This window comes from Leptinotarsa decemlineata, unplaced genomic scaffold (assembly GCF_025532065.1).
Source record: "Leptinotarsa decemlineata unplaced genomic scaffold, Ldec_3_MD MMD2_tig00026328_RagTag_RagTag, whole genome shotgun sequence".
In the NCBI taxonomy this organism is placed as follows: domain Eukaryota; kingdom Metazoa; phylum Arthropoda; class Insecta; order Coleoptera; family Chrysomelidae; genus Leptinotarsa; species Leptinotarsa decemlineata.
Genome location: NW_027412688.1, coordinates 31624974 through 31641903, shown reverse-complemented (window position 1 = coordinate 31641903; position 16930 = coordinate 31624974). Strand labels below are relative to the sequence as shown.

General features: G+C 36.7%; 1 protein-coding gene across 2 annotated transcripts in view; it reads right to left on the bottom strand.

Moving 5' to 3' along the window:
• The window catches only part of LOC111517964 (monocarboxylate transporter 12), a 502474-nt gene that overhangs the window by 52682 nt on the left and 432862 nt on the right, over positions 1 to 16930 (bottom strand). The window contains exons 3-4 of one of the 2 annotated variants that reach the window (XM_074182743.1): positions 13665 to 13912; positions 777 to 1005 (exon numbers count right to left, since the gene is read on the bottom strand). The exons of the other annotated variant lie outside the window; for it this stretch is intronic. Coding sequence (XP_074038844.1) covers positions 777 to 1005; positions 13665 to 13784 — 349 coding nt within the window. The 5' untranslated portion in view covers positions 13785 to 13912. The remainder of the gene's footprint in view (positions 1 to 776; positions 1006 to 13664; positions 13913 to 16930) is intronic. 2 annotated transcript variants of the gene reach the window in all.

Genomic DNA, 16930 nt, shown 5'->3' with positions numbered 1-16930 from the left:
AATTTCCAATTTTAACACAAAAGTGGTAAAAAACATTTCTTATTTTTCATGATGATCTCTACATCCATCAATTCATTGAACAAATATAATTTTCTTCTCCGAGTACATTGTATTGAAAAAAATCCGGAAAAAAAGGCAAAATATTGAAAATTGAATGAAATCACTGGTGATTTTTCATAGAGAATTTTGATAGCAAGAAAAATAGTATTCATATACAGGGCGCTATTCTTCTAGAATAGCGCCCTGTATCTTCTAGATACTACGGATATGAAACTATTACATGATTTTTAACGAAATAATTTTTCTCATACATCAGAATTATATAATTATTTTCCACTGGCATTTCTCTAAGTTGGCGTTGCGACGTAAAAGGAGTATCGGAAGATGATGTAAACTATTTACAATAACTCTCATACAAGTGAGCTTCTCCGGTGAACTGCGCTTGATAAAGAGTGATACAGTTCTAGTATATGGCCGAAGTGTTTTTGTTGTTTTCATTTTACTAACCTTTGGAATGAGGTGTATTCATTTAAGGCGAGCAAAAAGGAAGTACTTGACAGTGGCATTAACTGAAAAAGTAAAGGACAACAAATGTTCTCAAACCTGATAGGTTTTTTGGAAAATCACAAAAAGTGGCAGATATTGAAGAAAATAGGAATACAGTTTCGCTTGGAAGGTATATTTTGTGAATGTCAGATCAGATTTATATGGTTGAGTTTTCATTGAATCATTGAATTTCATATGGTGATTTGAATCTATCTACCTATTATCTCTACCTGTGGGTTCCTTCACCGCCTTGCCAAACTTTTCGAGAATCTCCAAATAAAAGTATCCCGCCGAAGTTACCATCCCCTGGCCTATGATGTGTATGATGACGGCACAGACTAGCACCACCCACCCCCATCCGCCTTCGGGGTAGTAATGCTGTTTCAGGGTCAGAAGCTGTCTCAAATCTGCAACCAGTCGTACTGCTCGACTTGCTGGAGGATCTTCCACACCAGATCCCTAACGATCAATCAGTTTATTCGACACCTTCAGAATGAGAATATCCTTCGGGATGAACTATGATAATATTTTTTTCATCCAGCAATTTTTAAGTTATAGATTTCTGGTCGATGTCATTTAAATTTCTAACCTCAAATATTGAAGAAAAGAGAATTGAAATTTTCTGTTTTTACCACTTTTATTTGTAACTAACGTTAGTGAAGTTTCGTCCTTTTAGGACATTTTCAAACTTATAGATAAAACTAACAATGGTTTATTACATTAGCCTTTATATAGCACCCCTGTAGGTAATAATAAAGGTACTTGACTTGATTGAGTAGGTACCTGAATTTACAATTTACAATGCGGATGTGCTAATTTGAAAACCGGTGACTAAACTAAATCGATCTGGTTATGCAACAGGTTGCACCCGCAATGTTTATGCTTGTGAATTTCCAAGGATTCTGAGTAACTGAGTTTGTAACCCTTCCCTGCATAGTGCGAAATTTCCGTATCGTTTAGATTCGGGAACTTGTGATTGCATGCCTAGGAATGGTTTGAAAACGTCGAATTATTTTTTTCCAGTATGAAGGACCTTTCATGTTCAGCATACCGGTTTGGAAATTTTAACCACATTGTCCCACATAAACATTATTACACTTCGGATACTTAGGCTTTTAAACTCCAGATTTCTCCAACTTGTCCACCTTATCTTTGGCATTGAAAAGCAAATCAGATAACTTGGGATGTGGTCTGAATGCCACTTTCACATTCTTTTTTCTGACAAATCTGTTCTTTTTCCAAAATACACACATCGGAAAAGTCTAGGGATATTTTTATAACATACTGAATATCATAAAAATAAATGCATGAGGTCGTTTAATTTCGATTAAATTGGTACACACGACCACCCTGTAGATTTCTATGGGTTGAACAAAGCCTGCAAAAACGGTAACTAATCTTTTATCAAGTTTTTTACAAACTGTAGGTTTTCGGCTAAAATGAATAAACTGAAAGTGTCGAGTTTGTACATTCTATGCAGTTCTTGCTCAGCAATTGAACTGGAAATATTGTGCTTTAACATGGAACGCCATCACTTACCATTGGTTGAGATGAATAGAGCTGTAGGGCTTCTTCAAGGTGGCATGCGACAAAATGATGTAGCTCTTCGTTTGGGGGTCTCCCAAAGTGTTATCAGTCGACTGTGGCGGCGTTTCCGTGAAACTGGCAGTCCAGCCGAACAACATCTAGGGCGAGGACGCGCTACAACTGCAGTTCAAGACCAATTTTTGGTCTTAACCGCAAGAAGACAACCGACAATCACAGCACCTGAGTTGGTTAACGTGTTGCAGCAGACGCACCAGGTAACCATTGGTCGTGATACTGTCAGAAATCGACTGCATGAAGCAGATCTCCACAAGAGAAGGCCACTTAGATGTCCACCTTTGTCGAGAGGCAATCGCGCTAGAAGATTAGAGTGGTGTCAAGAACATCAAAACTGGGATGCAAATGATTGGGCCACAGTTTTGTTTACAGACGAATTCAGATTTGGATTTCATCCAGATTCTCGTCGAGTAAGACTGTGGAGACGACCTGGAAATAATGAACGTTTGAGACACGTCCAGGAAGTCCACACATACAGAGGTGGTACAGTAATGCCATGGGGCGGAATCATGATCGGCGGCAGAACCGATCTCGTTTTTCCAAATCGCTCCCTCACAGCTCGACAGTACCTCGACACCATTCTTCTACCTATCGTCCGTCCGTTTGCTGGTGCTGTTGGTGAAAACTTCCATTCCACCTAATGCATGATAATGCTCGTCCACATGTCGCGCGTCTAGTGACTGACTGGCTCACCAACGAAGGAGTTGATGTAATGCCATGGCCAGCACAATCACCGAACCTGAATCCCGTCGAGCATGTGTGGGACATGCTTCAACGAAGAATTACTCCGCATATGGAAAACATTCATACAACGTTTCAATTGAGAGAGCTTTTAATCGTTGAATGGGCAAATGTACCTCAACAAGACATTGACAATCTTATTTTGTCGATGCACGATAGATGTAGGGCCGTAATAAACCAGCGTGGATTCCAATTTTTTTTGTATTATGATTTTTTTTCGAGGTGCCAAAGAAGAGCCATATTTTTTTTTAGTTTTGCTTATATGCGCACTCAGTATTTTTGACCATTTAATGAATTTTGTTGTAAGTTACATTCGTTTAATAATCACCCATCAACTTTTTTCCCTAAAGCGATCTAAAAAAAATTATTGCCATTTTTAAAAATATCCCTAGACTTTTCCGATGTGTGTATATTAGAGTTACCCATTTCTTGATTTCTGGTTGTTTGACCTGAGGGTAGATTGTTAGTAGACAGTGAGAAGGCTCTGTGTAACATTGTATTGTAGTCTGCTGATGGGAAGAATCGCTTGGGATGGTAATATCTGTATAGCTAGTTTTCTGAAAACATTGAACTCAAATTCATTCTGATTGTGTGTAATGGTCAGTCAGACACTGCCTTTGTCTGCTAACAATCTAGGCAGGGAAATTGATATAGATACACACAGATAGGGTCATTCATAATAATGGTTTCAACGCAGATACTATCCAGAAGTTAGTCAGAGAACAAAGCCGTAAATTCACTTACAGATTATTATACCCTCAGATCAAACAACCAGAAATCAAGAAATGGTTACATATCTGATTTCTTTTTCAATGCCAAAGATAAGGTGGACAAGTTGGAGAAATCAGGAGTTCATAAGCTTAAGTATGAGTTTAATATTGTTTATGGGGGGCAATGTGGTCGAAATTTCTGAAAACGGTATGCTCAACATGAAAGTTCTTTCATACTGGAAAAAAATGATTCGACGTTTTCAAACCATTGGCATGAAACCACAAGTTCCCGAATCTAACGATACGGAAATTTTGCACTATGCAGGGAAGCGTTACAAACTCAACTATTTAGAGCTCAGCAACTTCTCTAATAGTGATTCGACGATTCTCCATAAAAATTTTCTTTACTTTCTCAACATTTTCATCGATTGTTGATGTGCTGGGACGTCCAGGCCGAACGCCACCATTCACATCTTCTCGACCTTCTGTGAGAAGTTTGTACCACTTGTAAACATTTTTCTGATTCAGAGTATGATCACCGTATGCCACTGTCAGTATTTCAAGTGGTTTCGAGCACTAAATTCAATTTTTTCACGGTATATGATGCAACTTCTTTGATCCATTATTTTCGATAGGAAAATACAAAACACTTATAGCTTTTATGCCTCTCACCAACAAACTAAACACTCTGAATAGCTGAAACTGTGAGCGTATGTTCAAGACGAGTGTACAAATATAAAGAAATAAAAAAATCCCTAATCGAATATATGTAGCCCACGAAATTTGAACTTTCACTTTATTTTTTTAACAGACTTCGTATACCAAAGTAGAAACGATTCTCAACCTTTTAACGAAACAGATATCAAAATCGGAAAAAATCTATTTATTTATTCATTTATTACCCAAACAGGATATTTCAGCCTAATTACTTGGATAAATAAAGTGAATTACAATTATTTGCATAAAAATATTGTCTATATTATACTTACTACCTATTAGTTAATGCCCAGAATTGTAGGAGAACTGAGTCCAAAGATGTAGAAAATCAGTCTCAAATACTTGTATTCAAATACACGTAAGAAGGCACTTTTTTATAAGAAAAGCAATAGGAAGAATATGTCGCACTTGTCGTCGAGAGGGTGGTATTGACTTAAATAGGGGGGGGATTCTGTGATACGTCATTTGACAGGTCTTTCAATAAGAATCTGCGGACATATGATAAAGTCCTATCAAATGAGGTATCATTATTCTATTAGAAAAACTATTGAATTTTTTTCTTTCGGTAGCAAAGGAGTCACGCTATTATTTTTTTATCAAAAGGTACCGTTCAAAAGTTAAGAACGAGATGACTTTATACATCCGCCCTGTAATTAAGTGTTATAGATTCCACCAACGAAAATGATCGATTACTGTATATTTATAAAACGTTCCTAAACCCAACCCTGTTTGATTCGTGATACATCTTCAAGCAAATTTCTCCACGAACATAAATAATCAATTATTCCTCATCCTTCTCTTTGTTTAGCTAGATTTGTGAAGTGATCAACTACATCGGGCTTTGGAGGTCACTTCGCCCATTAGTCATTCATTGATAACATCTGACGCAAAGGGAAAAATACGTGGAATTCGGTTGATGAAGAGTCCAGCGGTGAAAACTTGCTCTATTGTTTCTCCGAAAAATTGTATATGAATATTTCATGTGAAAAACAGGAAAATCGTAAATGATATATACCAGGATGTATTGAAAATTTTTTAGTTTATCATTGAAGCAAATAAAAATTCAAAGTCAAAGTGATATATTATGCAACATAATCTCCTTCTAGTTGAATACTTTCATTACAGTAAAGCCGCAGCTTCTTTCTATCGTATTTTCATTGGAAAAAAAAAATAACGACCGTTGAGACTTTATCACTTGAGAAAAAAATTAGAGTCAGAAGAAGCCAGACCTGGTAAATGAGGGGGATGTTGGAGTAATTCGAATTCTAGTCTTTTCCAGAAAATTATTCATGCTTACTTCTTGGCAATCTCAAAAACAATGAAGCAGAGATTCCCCCAGTCGATTTTATAACACAATAGAGAAAGCATTTTGAAATTCCATCCAAAACTGTACTGAGAGATAGATCATTGAATTTTGGGTATTTTAGACTGGCAGGAGACGTCATCCAACCTATTTTACTGAGACAAAAAGCGAATATGGTCGGCGTCGTCTTGGTTAGATGACGTCACACGCCGGACGAAATTATTCTGGCAGGCACAACTTCAACTGCCCACAACTTTCTCATTTGTAGAGATATTTTGATAATCTGTTCTATTTTACCTTCATTTTCATATTATATATATATATATATATATATATATATATATATATATATATATATATATATATATATATATATATATTGAAAAAATAGAAACTTCTCCATTGGACGGTTTGAAACTATGGGTTGGCGTCTTGAGGTAAACTTTCACAATGACACTTCTGATTACTCTTCGTCTCTATGATAACACAATACTTATTTATTTCATCCACTGAACCGCTATGGCTAATTACATATCAATATATCCTCGAATATTGTTTGTTTACAGTTGGATTGAATTTAGGTTTTGGAATATAATCTTTTATATTTTGGTAAAAAAAATAATAATTTTGAAAAAGTAAGCGAATAGCAATTTCTTATAGTTCGCGTTTGACAAAAAATCGCTTGAACCTGCGAAATTTCATTTTGAGTAGAGTAATTTTCTGCGAAAATTTTCAACCTTGTTATTTTTATTCACCGGAGATGTAAGATGAACTCTCAAGTCTTTTATAGGCTTGGAAGTTGAGAAAAACTTCGTCACAAAAGACATCTAGTTCTTTTTTCAACTTTTCTTCTTCGAATCCAACCCAGTAGATATTAGGACAAAACTTCAGTTTCATTGACAAAGTGAGTTTTCTTTAACTCCCAACCATAACTATTGTAATGTCATGCTTTGCTGGAAAGAATCACTGGTTTCAGTTATAGGCTTGGAATTCACAAGGAAGTGCAATGAAAAATCATCATTTAGAATGTGTCTCTTCAATTACTTTTTACTTCAAAAAGGTGTAATGGTGTAATGTATTGATATACAAAAATAATTCGTTGACGTGAATCATCCAAGATTGCTGGTTTGCTTTCATAAAACGCGGCCTTGTAGTGAGCCTTCAAAAAATCCAACAGACTTCAATCAGCAGACCTTGCAAGTCACTTCACTGTTCTTTTCGATCGTCTGTCCATCAGAAAAGGTTTGATGATGAGGTGCTTCATTTTGTTTTGTTTTCTATTGTTGTAGTCACCATATGCAAGAATTTCGGTAATTGTGGGATTGGCAGTGTCTTGTAACGATAACAAGTATATTCCTTCTATAAGAATTTCCTGCATGGGCTTCATGTATTGTAGATCATGCATTAAGTTTCTTAGTATGCTTGCTATTTCCAGACAAATACTGAGAGTCAACAGTAGGCACAGAAAAAAACTCATTATTTGAAAAACGTACAGAAGTTAAATGTAAAAGAATTCTTCAATCAACAGTAAGATTGGTTCTGACAATTTCAAATTTTCAGATCGGATTTATTCAAAATGTCAATGGGTAAATTCAAGAAAAAGTGAGTATAGTGTGATTTGTGAGTGTGAAATGACGGTGACTTGGATAGTATGTTGTGAAATTGTGATATTTTTTTTCATTTTTTATATTTGGCTTGGCTTCTTCCATCACTCTGTCCAGTACTGATGGAAAGTCGAATATTTCTGTTTTGTATTGTTAGTAAAGGTTCTTCCAACAGGAACTTTGACAATTGATAACGTTGAAGTCGCATCTGTCAAATTATTCAGTCTATTTTGCCAAATCACCATGGACAAATATAGTATTCAACAATACGTGCAAATAATGAAATTGTTTTATTAAAATGGCTGTTCTGTTCTCGCAATCGTCCACCACTTTGCGAATAATCGTCCTATCGAGATGACTATTCGCAAAGTGGTGAATATATTCTAGTCCACGTCGACGAAATGCAAGATCTGCTGAAAACATCGCCGCTGTCTGTGAGAGTGTGTAGGAGAATCCAAGGCAGTCAATTTCGCGTCGCTCACAAGAACTTGGCATTTCGCAGATCGCGTCCTGACTTGGGCCTTCACCCATTCTGAATTCAACAGACCCAAGAACTGAAGGTAAATTGACATTGACGTGTGTTCGCTAAATGGGATCTATAGCAGTTGGCAATTGACCATAATTTTCATCGAAAAATCATCTTCAGCGATAAGGTTCTGGTGCAGGTGTTTTTAGTCGCAGATCCAGGACAGATATATCTACCTGCCTAAGAAACTTTGCGACTGTATTTCAAGCGGAAATTTACGCTATTAAATTGTGTGCGGAGAGATTGGAAGAATCCAACCTCATACACAAGTCAATAAAAATATACTCGGCAATCAAGCGGCGTTGGAAGCTCTTAGCTCCTACCAAGCAACGTCTAAATTGGTAGCTAATTGCCAAAAGTCTTTCTCCTCGATAGGAAGACTTAACAGATTGTCTCTGGTCTGGATTCCTGGCCATACTGGCCTGGAAAGCAATGAGGTTGCTGACTCTCTTGCAAAGGAGGGTGCTGCAAGCAGCTTCATTGGACCAGAACCTGTCATTGGCACCGCTTTAGGCTTTGCCAAACAAACATTGAACACCTGGATGGCAAGAAGATTTATGGACTTCTGGCAGAATCTTCCAGGATTGGCTCACTCCAAGGCGTTTATTCACCCTACGAAGCTTGATACCAAACAGTCGGCGGTCAGTAGCCAGGCGGTTCGACATGGGTGCTCTGTTCACTCACTCGAATTTACTGCCGTGTTGGTCGGTGGCTCAAGCCCTAGTCTGAACGATCGATTTTCACTTGATATCGTCCAACCCGTGTTAGGAATTACACGTTGAAAGGTAAGACCTCGTTAATCCTTAGCTCGCCCAAGTTTCGACTTCTGAGCGTTGTTGTTAATAGAAGCGCGACAGCTATTTAACGGAAAAACAGTTTTCAAACAGTTGTTGAACTACATTAGGGATGAACTACGATGTCTAACAGCCCTTCTTACAGGTCACTGTCATTTGAATCATCATATGCAGATACTCGAAGTGTCAAAAAACAGTGTGTGCCGCCTCTGTTTGGAAAATGATCAAACAACAGAGCATATACTTTGTGCCTGCCCCGCTGGGGACCGAATCAGGTTTTTAGAATTCGGCAGATCCGTTCTCTCACCATCTGACCTGAAAGATAACTCACCATACAAACTAATCGACTTCGTTGAGAAACTGGGTTTATTTGGTCGAGTGTGAATAGGTGTGAGCCACAATAAATCCTTGCGGGTTGCGGTGTCGAATAGACCCACTCACTTCAGACCTAACCCAACCTAACCTCCAGGATATCAATATCTTCTTTGTGAATTCCTTTTCCTTATAAGGATTTGCAAAAATTTTTCTTCTTTATTATGTCAAACGCTTTCTTCAGGCCTACGAAGTAGATACACTTTCCTCTTCCACTCAGTTTTTTCTCAGTTGTCTGTCTTATATTGAATATTAGATCTTGCCTACCTCCTTCAAACCCATATTGTGACATGTTCATTTTCCATTTTTATTTATTTTTTCTTCTCTGTGATTATTACAAAAACTTTTCCAACTGCACTTGTGGGAGTTATAATTCTGTAGTTTTCACAGCCATTTGTATCTCCTTTTTTATGTAGGTAAAAAATGAAGCTAGTATTATATTTTCAGGAACTGTTTGACGTCTGGGCATGTCATTCATTGATTTTCTCAGTTGTAGGTACTATTTTAATGGTAACTGTTGAAATTAAAGATAAAACTGGAATCTCTGGCGTTGAATAAATCAAAAACAAACACTTTTCCCAATCACCAGAAATGCAGTACTCTCCTCGACGCGCGTTTCACCAACCAAGTTGGCGTCTTCAGGAGATTAATAAAACTGAAGACGGTGAAACGCGCGTCGATAAGAGTATTGCATTTCTGCTTTTGTCAATTTTTTAAGGTAGCCTAAAATCTGTTCGTAATACTTCAGGAATAATGCGTTGTGCTTGTGTCCGTTGGTAATCTATATGTTCAATGAATGAATGGAATGAATGAAAGAATTGAAAAAATTGCAAAATGTTTCTCTTCTCAGAGTTCAAGCGATTTCATTTCACACGCTAACTATTAGAGTTGTGTCACTCGATATTGTCGTAATCTAGAATTGAATAATTTAATTTTGGATTTTCGAAAACTGAATTATGGAACTGTATCATGGGGCAAAGAAACCACTAATTGACGAGTCTTTAGCAGAATTGTTCGATCAACTCTTTGCATGAGTTGAATAAATGAATTTTCATCCTATCGTTGATTAGTTTTGCCCAGATAGATGGCAATATAATTACTGCTGTGTTGAACAAATTGATTCTGCCTTAATATCCATTAGGTCGTTATCATTTCAATTATTTTGATTACACGCTTCCGCCAGAAAATGTCATTAACACATTTCGTATTCAAAGAAAGTAACATCATTTTCTGCAGGCTGCTAAGAAATTCATGAGTTCGTCAGCGTTTAATACAACGATAATCAGGGGTTCACTAAGTGACTATTAGGCCCAATCAAGATCATTCTTCTTGATAATGGGTTTTTGGTTGCTCGTTATTGAAATCATGATTAAACTTTCTCTGCGGTTTATGAGAACCAAAGTGAGCCAAACATTTGGGTTTGAGAGCTGAGATGAACACTGTCTGAGGCAGTTTAAATTTTATGATTTTATGATGAAAATCTGTTATACCGTATTCAAAAACACTTCAATGTGAGATTTCCACTTGACAGTTTACAAAACCGTGAAACGTGTTACACTACACAACAGCATCTTCAGGCGTCACATTACTGACTACACCAATTCTGTGTCATGCTTTTATCACCAAAGTAAGTCAGAGTCACAGAATGTTTACTGTTATTCTTTGACACTGGATAAACCTGGTTCAGAGCTAGTTTTTGCAATTTTTAGAAAGAATTCAGCCAATAATATCCACCTCGTAATCGTATCTTTCAAATTGCAAAAACTAGCTTTGAACTAGATTCAGTTTCAGAGAATGATAGTAAACAAATAATTAGACGTATTCTACAGAATAAATAGTAATTTCAGTAGATTCATTGAATACAATGAAGATAAAACTCCAGTATCAGATAAATCGGGAGTATATGAGTTGACTTGTGGTTCTTGTCCCAAACTTTATATTGGCTAAACAGGAAGAAGTTTCTCCAAAAGAAAGTGAGAACATATAAATAGTTGAATGAGAAGACCAATTCAACATTCGCAAACCATTTCTTGATAGAGGAGGAGTTCAGTCACGATCATGACGTATCACTTTTGGAAGGTTCAAAACCCATCTTTTTGAAATGCTTGGAAATCAATAGATTTCAGAATTCGGGATTATTGCTCAATGATCAAATATATTTGAATTTTCGCCCTTTATTGCGATGAAATGAGGAAATTGGTAATCAGGACAGATCTTGAAAGTGGATGAAATGACGTCTCAGGTGAAACTTGGAATCAATATTCTTCAGTTTATTGAGTTGTTCTTAGAAATGTTGATATTTCACGTGATGAATTTATCAGATAGCAATAGCCATAAGGTTTCGAATTACTATAAAAGCATGACATAGATTTGGTTTATTCTGTATTGTGACGCGTGAAGATGCTATTGAATGGTGAAACAAGTGTCGCGATTTTGTAAACGAAAGCAAAAATGATCTCGGAAATAATAAATGAAAAATAATTCAACAAAAAACTCCAGAATGCTTTACCTGGGAAATAAGTAGGACGTTTGTTTCTTCATTTTTGACAACTCTTCCACTAATTATTAGTGACTACCTAACAAGTCTACTTCAGATAGATAACATTTTTTCTAATTTGTTTGAAGGTGATTGACAATGTTTCATGATGAGTTTCATTAGTTTGGACTTCCATTTTTCATGAATTCCCTGAAAGTGTAAATAAGAAAGAAGAATTAAAAAAGTATAGCTGAAAATAACAATTATATTTAAGCAAACCCTGAAATGAAATTACAGTGAAATAAAATACAAGAAGAAATAGAACAATTAAACACAAAATGAAAAAATTAAGAGATTCCAAGCCAAGTTTCTTCACGACGTTTCGATTGTAAATATACACAATCGTCTTCGGATGATGACTGGACTAATTTTTCTGAAAGATGACTATTTATGGGTTTCGAAACGTCGTGAAGTAACTTGCTTGGAATTTTTGCTTAATTGTTTTATTTTTACTTATATTTCATTGCACTGTTATTTCATTTCAGGGTTTTTTTGCTTAATATAATTGTAATTTTCAGCAATTTTTCAAAATTTTTCTTTTTATTGGTTCTTTCAAGGATTTCAAATCATTTTATAAAATAATAGACAATGGAAGTCCGAAGTAATGAAATTAATATTTTCCAATAATTATTTTCGACGAAATATCATGTTGCCTCATTATTTTATTGAATATTAGAAGTAAAAATACTTTGAACATTCACCATTATGTAATACGTCTTTGTTTTCTTTCATTTCATTAAAATAATATCCTTGAGTGTTTTTGATACATAACTTTGTTTAGGTGTCACAGATTTCTCACGGACTACCAACGAAAACATTGTGAGTAATATTTATGAATGTCTATGTATATAATATTTTTGAAAAAGTAACTGAACGACCTTCAGAATGAGGTACCACTCAATTCCTCAAAAGAGTTATAAAATCAGTAATGAATTCATTCACAGGATATAGTAAATACTAGCCCATTTTCCCAAAAATATTTCCATATTTTTCAATGGTCTTGATTGTATTCTTTTAGAGATCACAATCATTATTGAACATCCTGGTCTGTAAAATGGAAAAAGAAAAAAATTCAAAGTTCACTCTCAAAAGAGAGTGGAAATGGAATATTTCAAAAATTAGTGAACGTTGCCACGTTTAAATAAATATTCAGTAACAGAAAGTTATTCAATTCTAATCGATAATTCAGTAAATTACCGAATTCTTGATTCTATTGATTTTCAAACGTTCTAGAAGATTGAATTTCAAACTTTTCTCTTCTGAATGTAACACGTCGGATTCATGATTGAACTCATGTCTTTCTGCTAAAAAATGGTTTGAAAATATGGAAGTGGTCTTTCTTTTTGTGAAACTATTTCTATTATCTCAAAAGAGAGTGGAAATGGAATATTTCGAAAATTAGTGAACGTTGCCACATTTAAAAAAATATTTAGTAACAGAAATTTATTCAAATATAATCGATAATTCAGTACTGAATTCTTGAATCTGTTGATTTTCAAACGTTCTAGAAGATTGAGTTTCAAACTTTTCTCTTCTGAATGTAACACGTCGGATTCATGATTGAACCCATGTCCTTCTGCTAAAAGGTGGTTTGCAAATATGGAAGTGGTCTTTCTTTTTGCGAAACTATTTCTATTACCTCTAATTGTTTGTGAAAATGTTCTCCCTGTTTGGCCAATATACAGATTCGTTGTAAATAATTTTTGATATGTCAGATTTTTTTCTGAAAAGTTAATAAATAATTGATTCGTATTCGTATCATACCTAAATTTTTCCTATTTATTACATTAATAAATATACATCAGCTTCAAATCAGCTTGTCGCTATTGAGTATTGGAAACTATTGGATTTCGCGAAATTGTATGAAAATTGTAAAACAAAATACAAAAATGAACCTCAAATTTGAAATTTCAGACTTGAGGGTAGTTCTTAATACAAAAGTTCCATTTACAAACTTCGTTTTTCGACTCATTATTCCTCCAAAGGTGTAGAAGTTACTCCAAAGGTGTAACTTGCTACACTTTTGGAGTCCTTGAAATTTTCATCACAGAATTCACCGAGGAATCTTATTTTTCACTTAATTTAAGAAACCACTTATATAACTTTCCATCCTCCAGAGAGTTTCAGGAGTATTTCTAATCAAGCCATACATATCTCTTTAATGAAATCAGCGTTCATCTCAACCCCCAACCCGCAACCATGTTTCGACAAACCCCATAATAACTCCCCAAGCCGGAATCATGATGAGACAATTGCGGCAGACTCTGCGATCTGGACAGGCCGCTTCTTCTCGGCCTCTCATCGCTCGAGAGTTCCTCGTCGGTCGTTGCCATTCCTGCCAGTAGTCCGAGAAGAAGAAGAAGGATCAGGTCGACTAAGACTCTTCAGTCTCATTCTTCACACGCATATATGAGTTGGTGGTGCAGATGAGATCTTCCCTCGTTTGTGGTGCTTGATTAGGCTGAAATGGAACGAGAACTCAAGATTGTTCGATTTTTGTGATGATAGTACAGGAAACGAAGGAACCAACGGTGATGGTGAAATTATTGAAATTACTCATACATTTTAAACTAAGGTTGATTATGCAGGGTCGTAAAAAGACAAAAGTACGTCAAGATTTTTTCGAAAACAGATTTCTCTCAGCAGAAAAAAAAACTGCCTTTTGATGAGTATCTCGCCTAACTAGTTAGTTTCATCAGGAGCTGACTGAGACTATTTCTAATAGCTATGTTAAATGTACCCAGCTGCAAGTATGAAGGTACATATAAACATTAACATACATACGTACATGAACTTTGACAAGTGATAATGAGCATCTTGTTGAAGATACATCTGTCAAATTAGTTGTCATTTATGCAATCTGTTTTGCTGAATCACCATGGACGGATATAGCACTCAACAACGCGTGCAAATAATAAAATTGATTATCAAAAATGGTGTTTTGTTCGGGAAACGTACCGCGCGCTTCCACCATTATATGGTCGCCATAATCGTTCTAACGAACGGACTATTCGCAATGCGGTGGATAAATTTGAGTCCACTTGTTCAGTAAACGATCGAACAGCACCTGTACGTTGACGAAACGCAAGATCTGATGAAAACATCGCCACCGTCTGCGAAAGTATGCATGAGAATCTGAGGCTGTCAATTTCGTGTCGCTCACTCGGCCTTTCGCAGACGCGAATTTTGCATCGTGACTTGGGCCTGCATCCGTACAAAATTCAACTGACCCAGGAACTGAACGTAAACGACCATAGACAACGAAGTATGTTCGCTGAATGGGCTTTGGAGTAGTTGGCATACGGTCCTAATTTCATCTTTCATCTTCAGCGATGAGACCCATTTCTGGATGAATGGGTACGTGAGCAAACAAAATTGTCTAATTTGGAACAATACCAATCCACATGAGATTCAAGAGCGTCCAATGCATCCCGAAAAAGTAACTGTTTGGTGTGGATTCTGGGCTCGAGTCATCATCAGTTCATATTTTTTGGAGTACGACGAGTGAGCACTATAGATCGATGATTACCAACTTCTTTTAGCATAAATTGGATGATCTGGACACCAACGGCATGTGGTTTCAAAAAAACGCCGCTACGTGCCATACAGTTCGTGCCACATTGGATATAGTTTGGATATAGATACATATAAACAAATTTCATAAGATACATACACGTATGTCAATATGCTTTCGAACGACTGCGAATTCATGATAAAATCAGAAGGTACTATCCGAAACTAGTCGGAGGGTCCATAGAAATACATAGAAAGAATACTTTCAACAAATGAGATACAAGATCAGTCGGCCGTTCGACGCCTGATCTAATTAATAGTACAAAGGCACCAGGATCATTTTCAATTTGAGCATCGCAGCAAAATAGATCACTTCAACTGTTGCTGTGTCGCCTTTGATAATGTCTATCACAGTATTAGACGAAACGTCAAACATACAAACTTGTATACCACGACTGATAAACCCGAAAACATCCAACAATTTGATACATCCATCTGTAGATTAGGAAGGGTTAGTGTAGGCCCACAGCACTTAGACCACATGTGACTCATTTTTCAGCCTCCCGAGGAGTTGTCCTGCTAGGTCATCGTCCATTCTGTCCTTTCCAGGAAGGTGGACAGGTCACTGGAAGACATGTCCTTTATATCGGCAGGTGTAGGCCAAGACTCGCCGAACACACACTCTCTTATTGTTAGTAACTCCGAACACTCGCATAAGACATCCCTGACAGTTTCATATTCCTGTTCACACATGCTGCATAGAAGTGTATCCACTAGCCCCATTTTATGGAGGTGTTTCCTTAGTTGACAGTGGCCAGTCAGAAATCCTACTGTTAAGCGTAGATTTTTTCTGGTCATCGCCAGATATTTCTTCGGTGCCAGCTTTCCAGGGTCGCCCAGGGTGATCCTGGCAAGATTGCATCCTTTGATTTTCTCCCATCTCTTTAGGGATTGAATATGGGTGTGAAGTTTGGCTAGTTCCGCAACTGTCGAAGTTATCAGGCCGTAGGTGCCACTAGGTCCTAAAATTCTTAGTCGTGCCGCTTCCTTGGATAAAGAGTCGGCAATGCGATTACCTTTACTTCTGTCGTGCCCTTCAACCCACCTCAGGATAATGTTATTATCTACCGAGGCTTTGGCTGAATCTTGGTGGTACTGAGGTAACACGTTTTCTGTTCAAGGCTTATAGGGCTTGTCTGCTATCAGTGTAGATTGTTATGTTTTTGCCAGAAATTCCTTTCCTGGTTATTCCTTTTGTGGCGATTGAGATACCAGCCAGTTCTGTTTGTACCACGCTGGTATTTTTTTCCCTTTCCCACTTAATCTTCAGGCTTAGTGATCTGGAGTACACTCCACATCCTGACCCTTCTTTGGTTTTTGAGCCGTCTGTATATATGCGTATTGCATTTGTAGCATCTGACTCTGCGCTCTGTTTTATTTGTATTTTGTGGGGTTTTTTAAACACAAACCTGGGTTCAATTGCATCACTGGTTGCCTGCAGCAGAGGTTTCTACTTCAATGTTTACACCAGCCGTGCGCAATCGTAACATGTCCATTAACTTGTCCCATTTCTTAGAACCTAAATTTTGTAACTTTGTAACTAGTCCTTGTCTGTTGAAACTATCATTATTTTCTATCAGAATTCGGTATATGCACCAGTCTAATTAATGAAAAACTGTGGATATACTGGTCACACTGTATGCGAAGGAATTTCAACATCGAAAATCTCACAAAACATCAACAAAATTAACAGCGAATTTTCATGTCCCCGACATCATCCCATAAATCTCTTGATCAGTTTTGATATATTGTTCAGTTTTCACTTGTTCCCCGGTGTTTTCATTCGTTACCTGTACTAATTGCGCTCATTCATTCGTTTTTTCACACTGCATGCTGCACTCGCATTCATAAATCGGGTTGTTCCAAATAAGAATCATCGCCCAAAGCGTTTCCATTTTGATTTAAA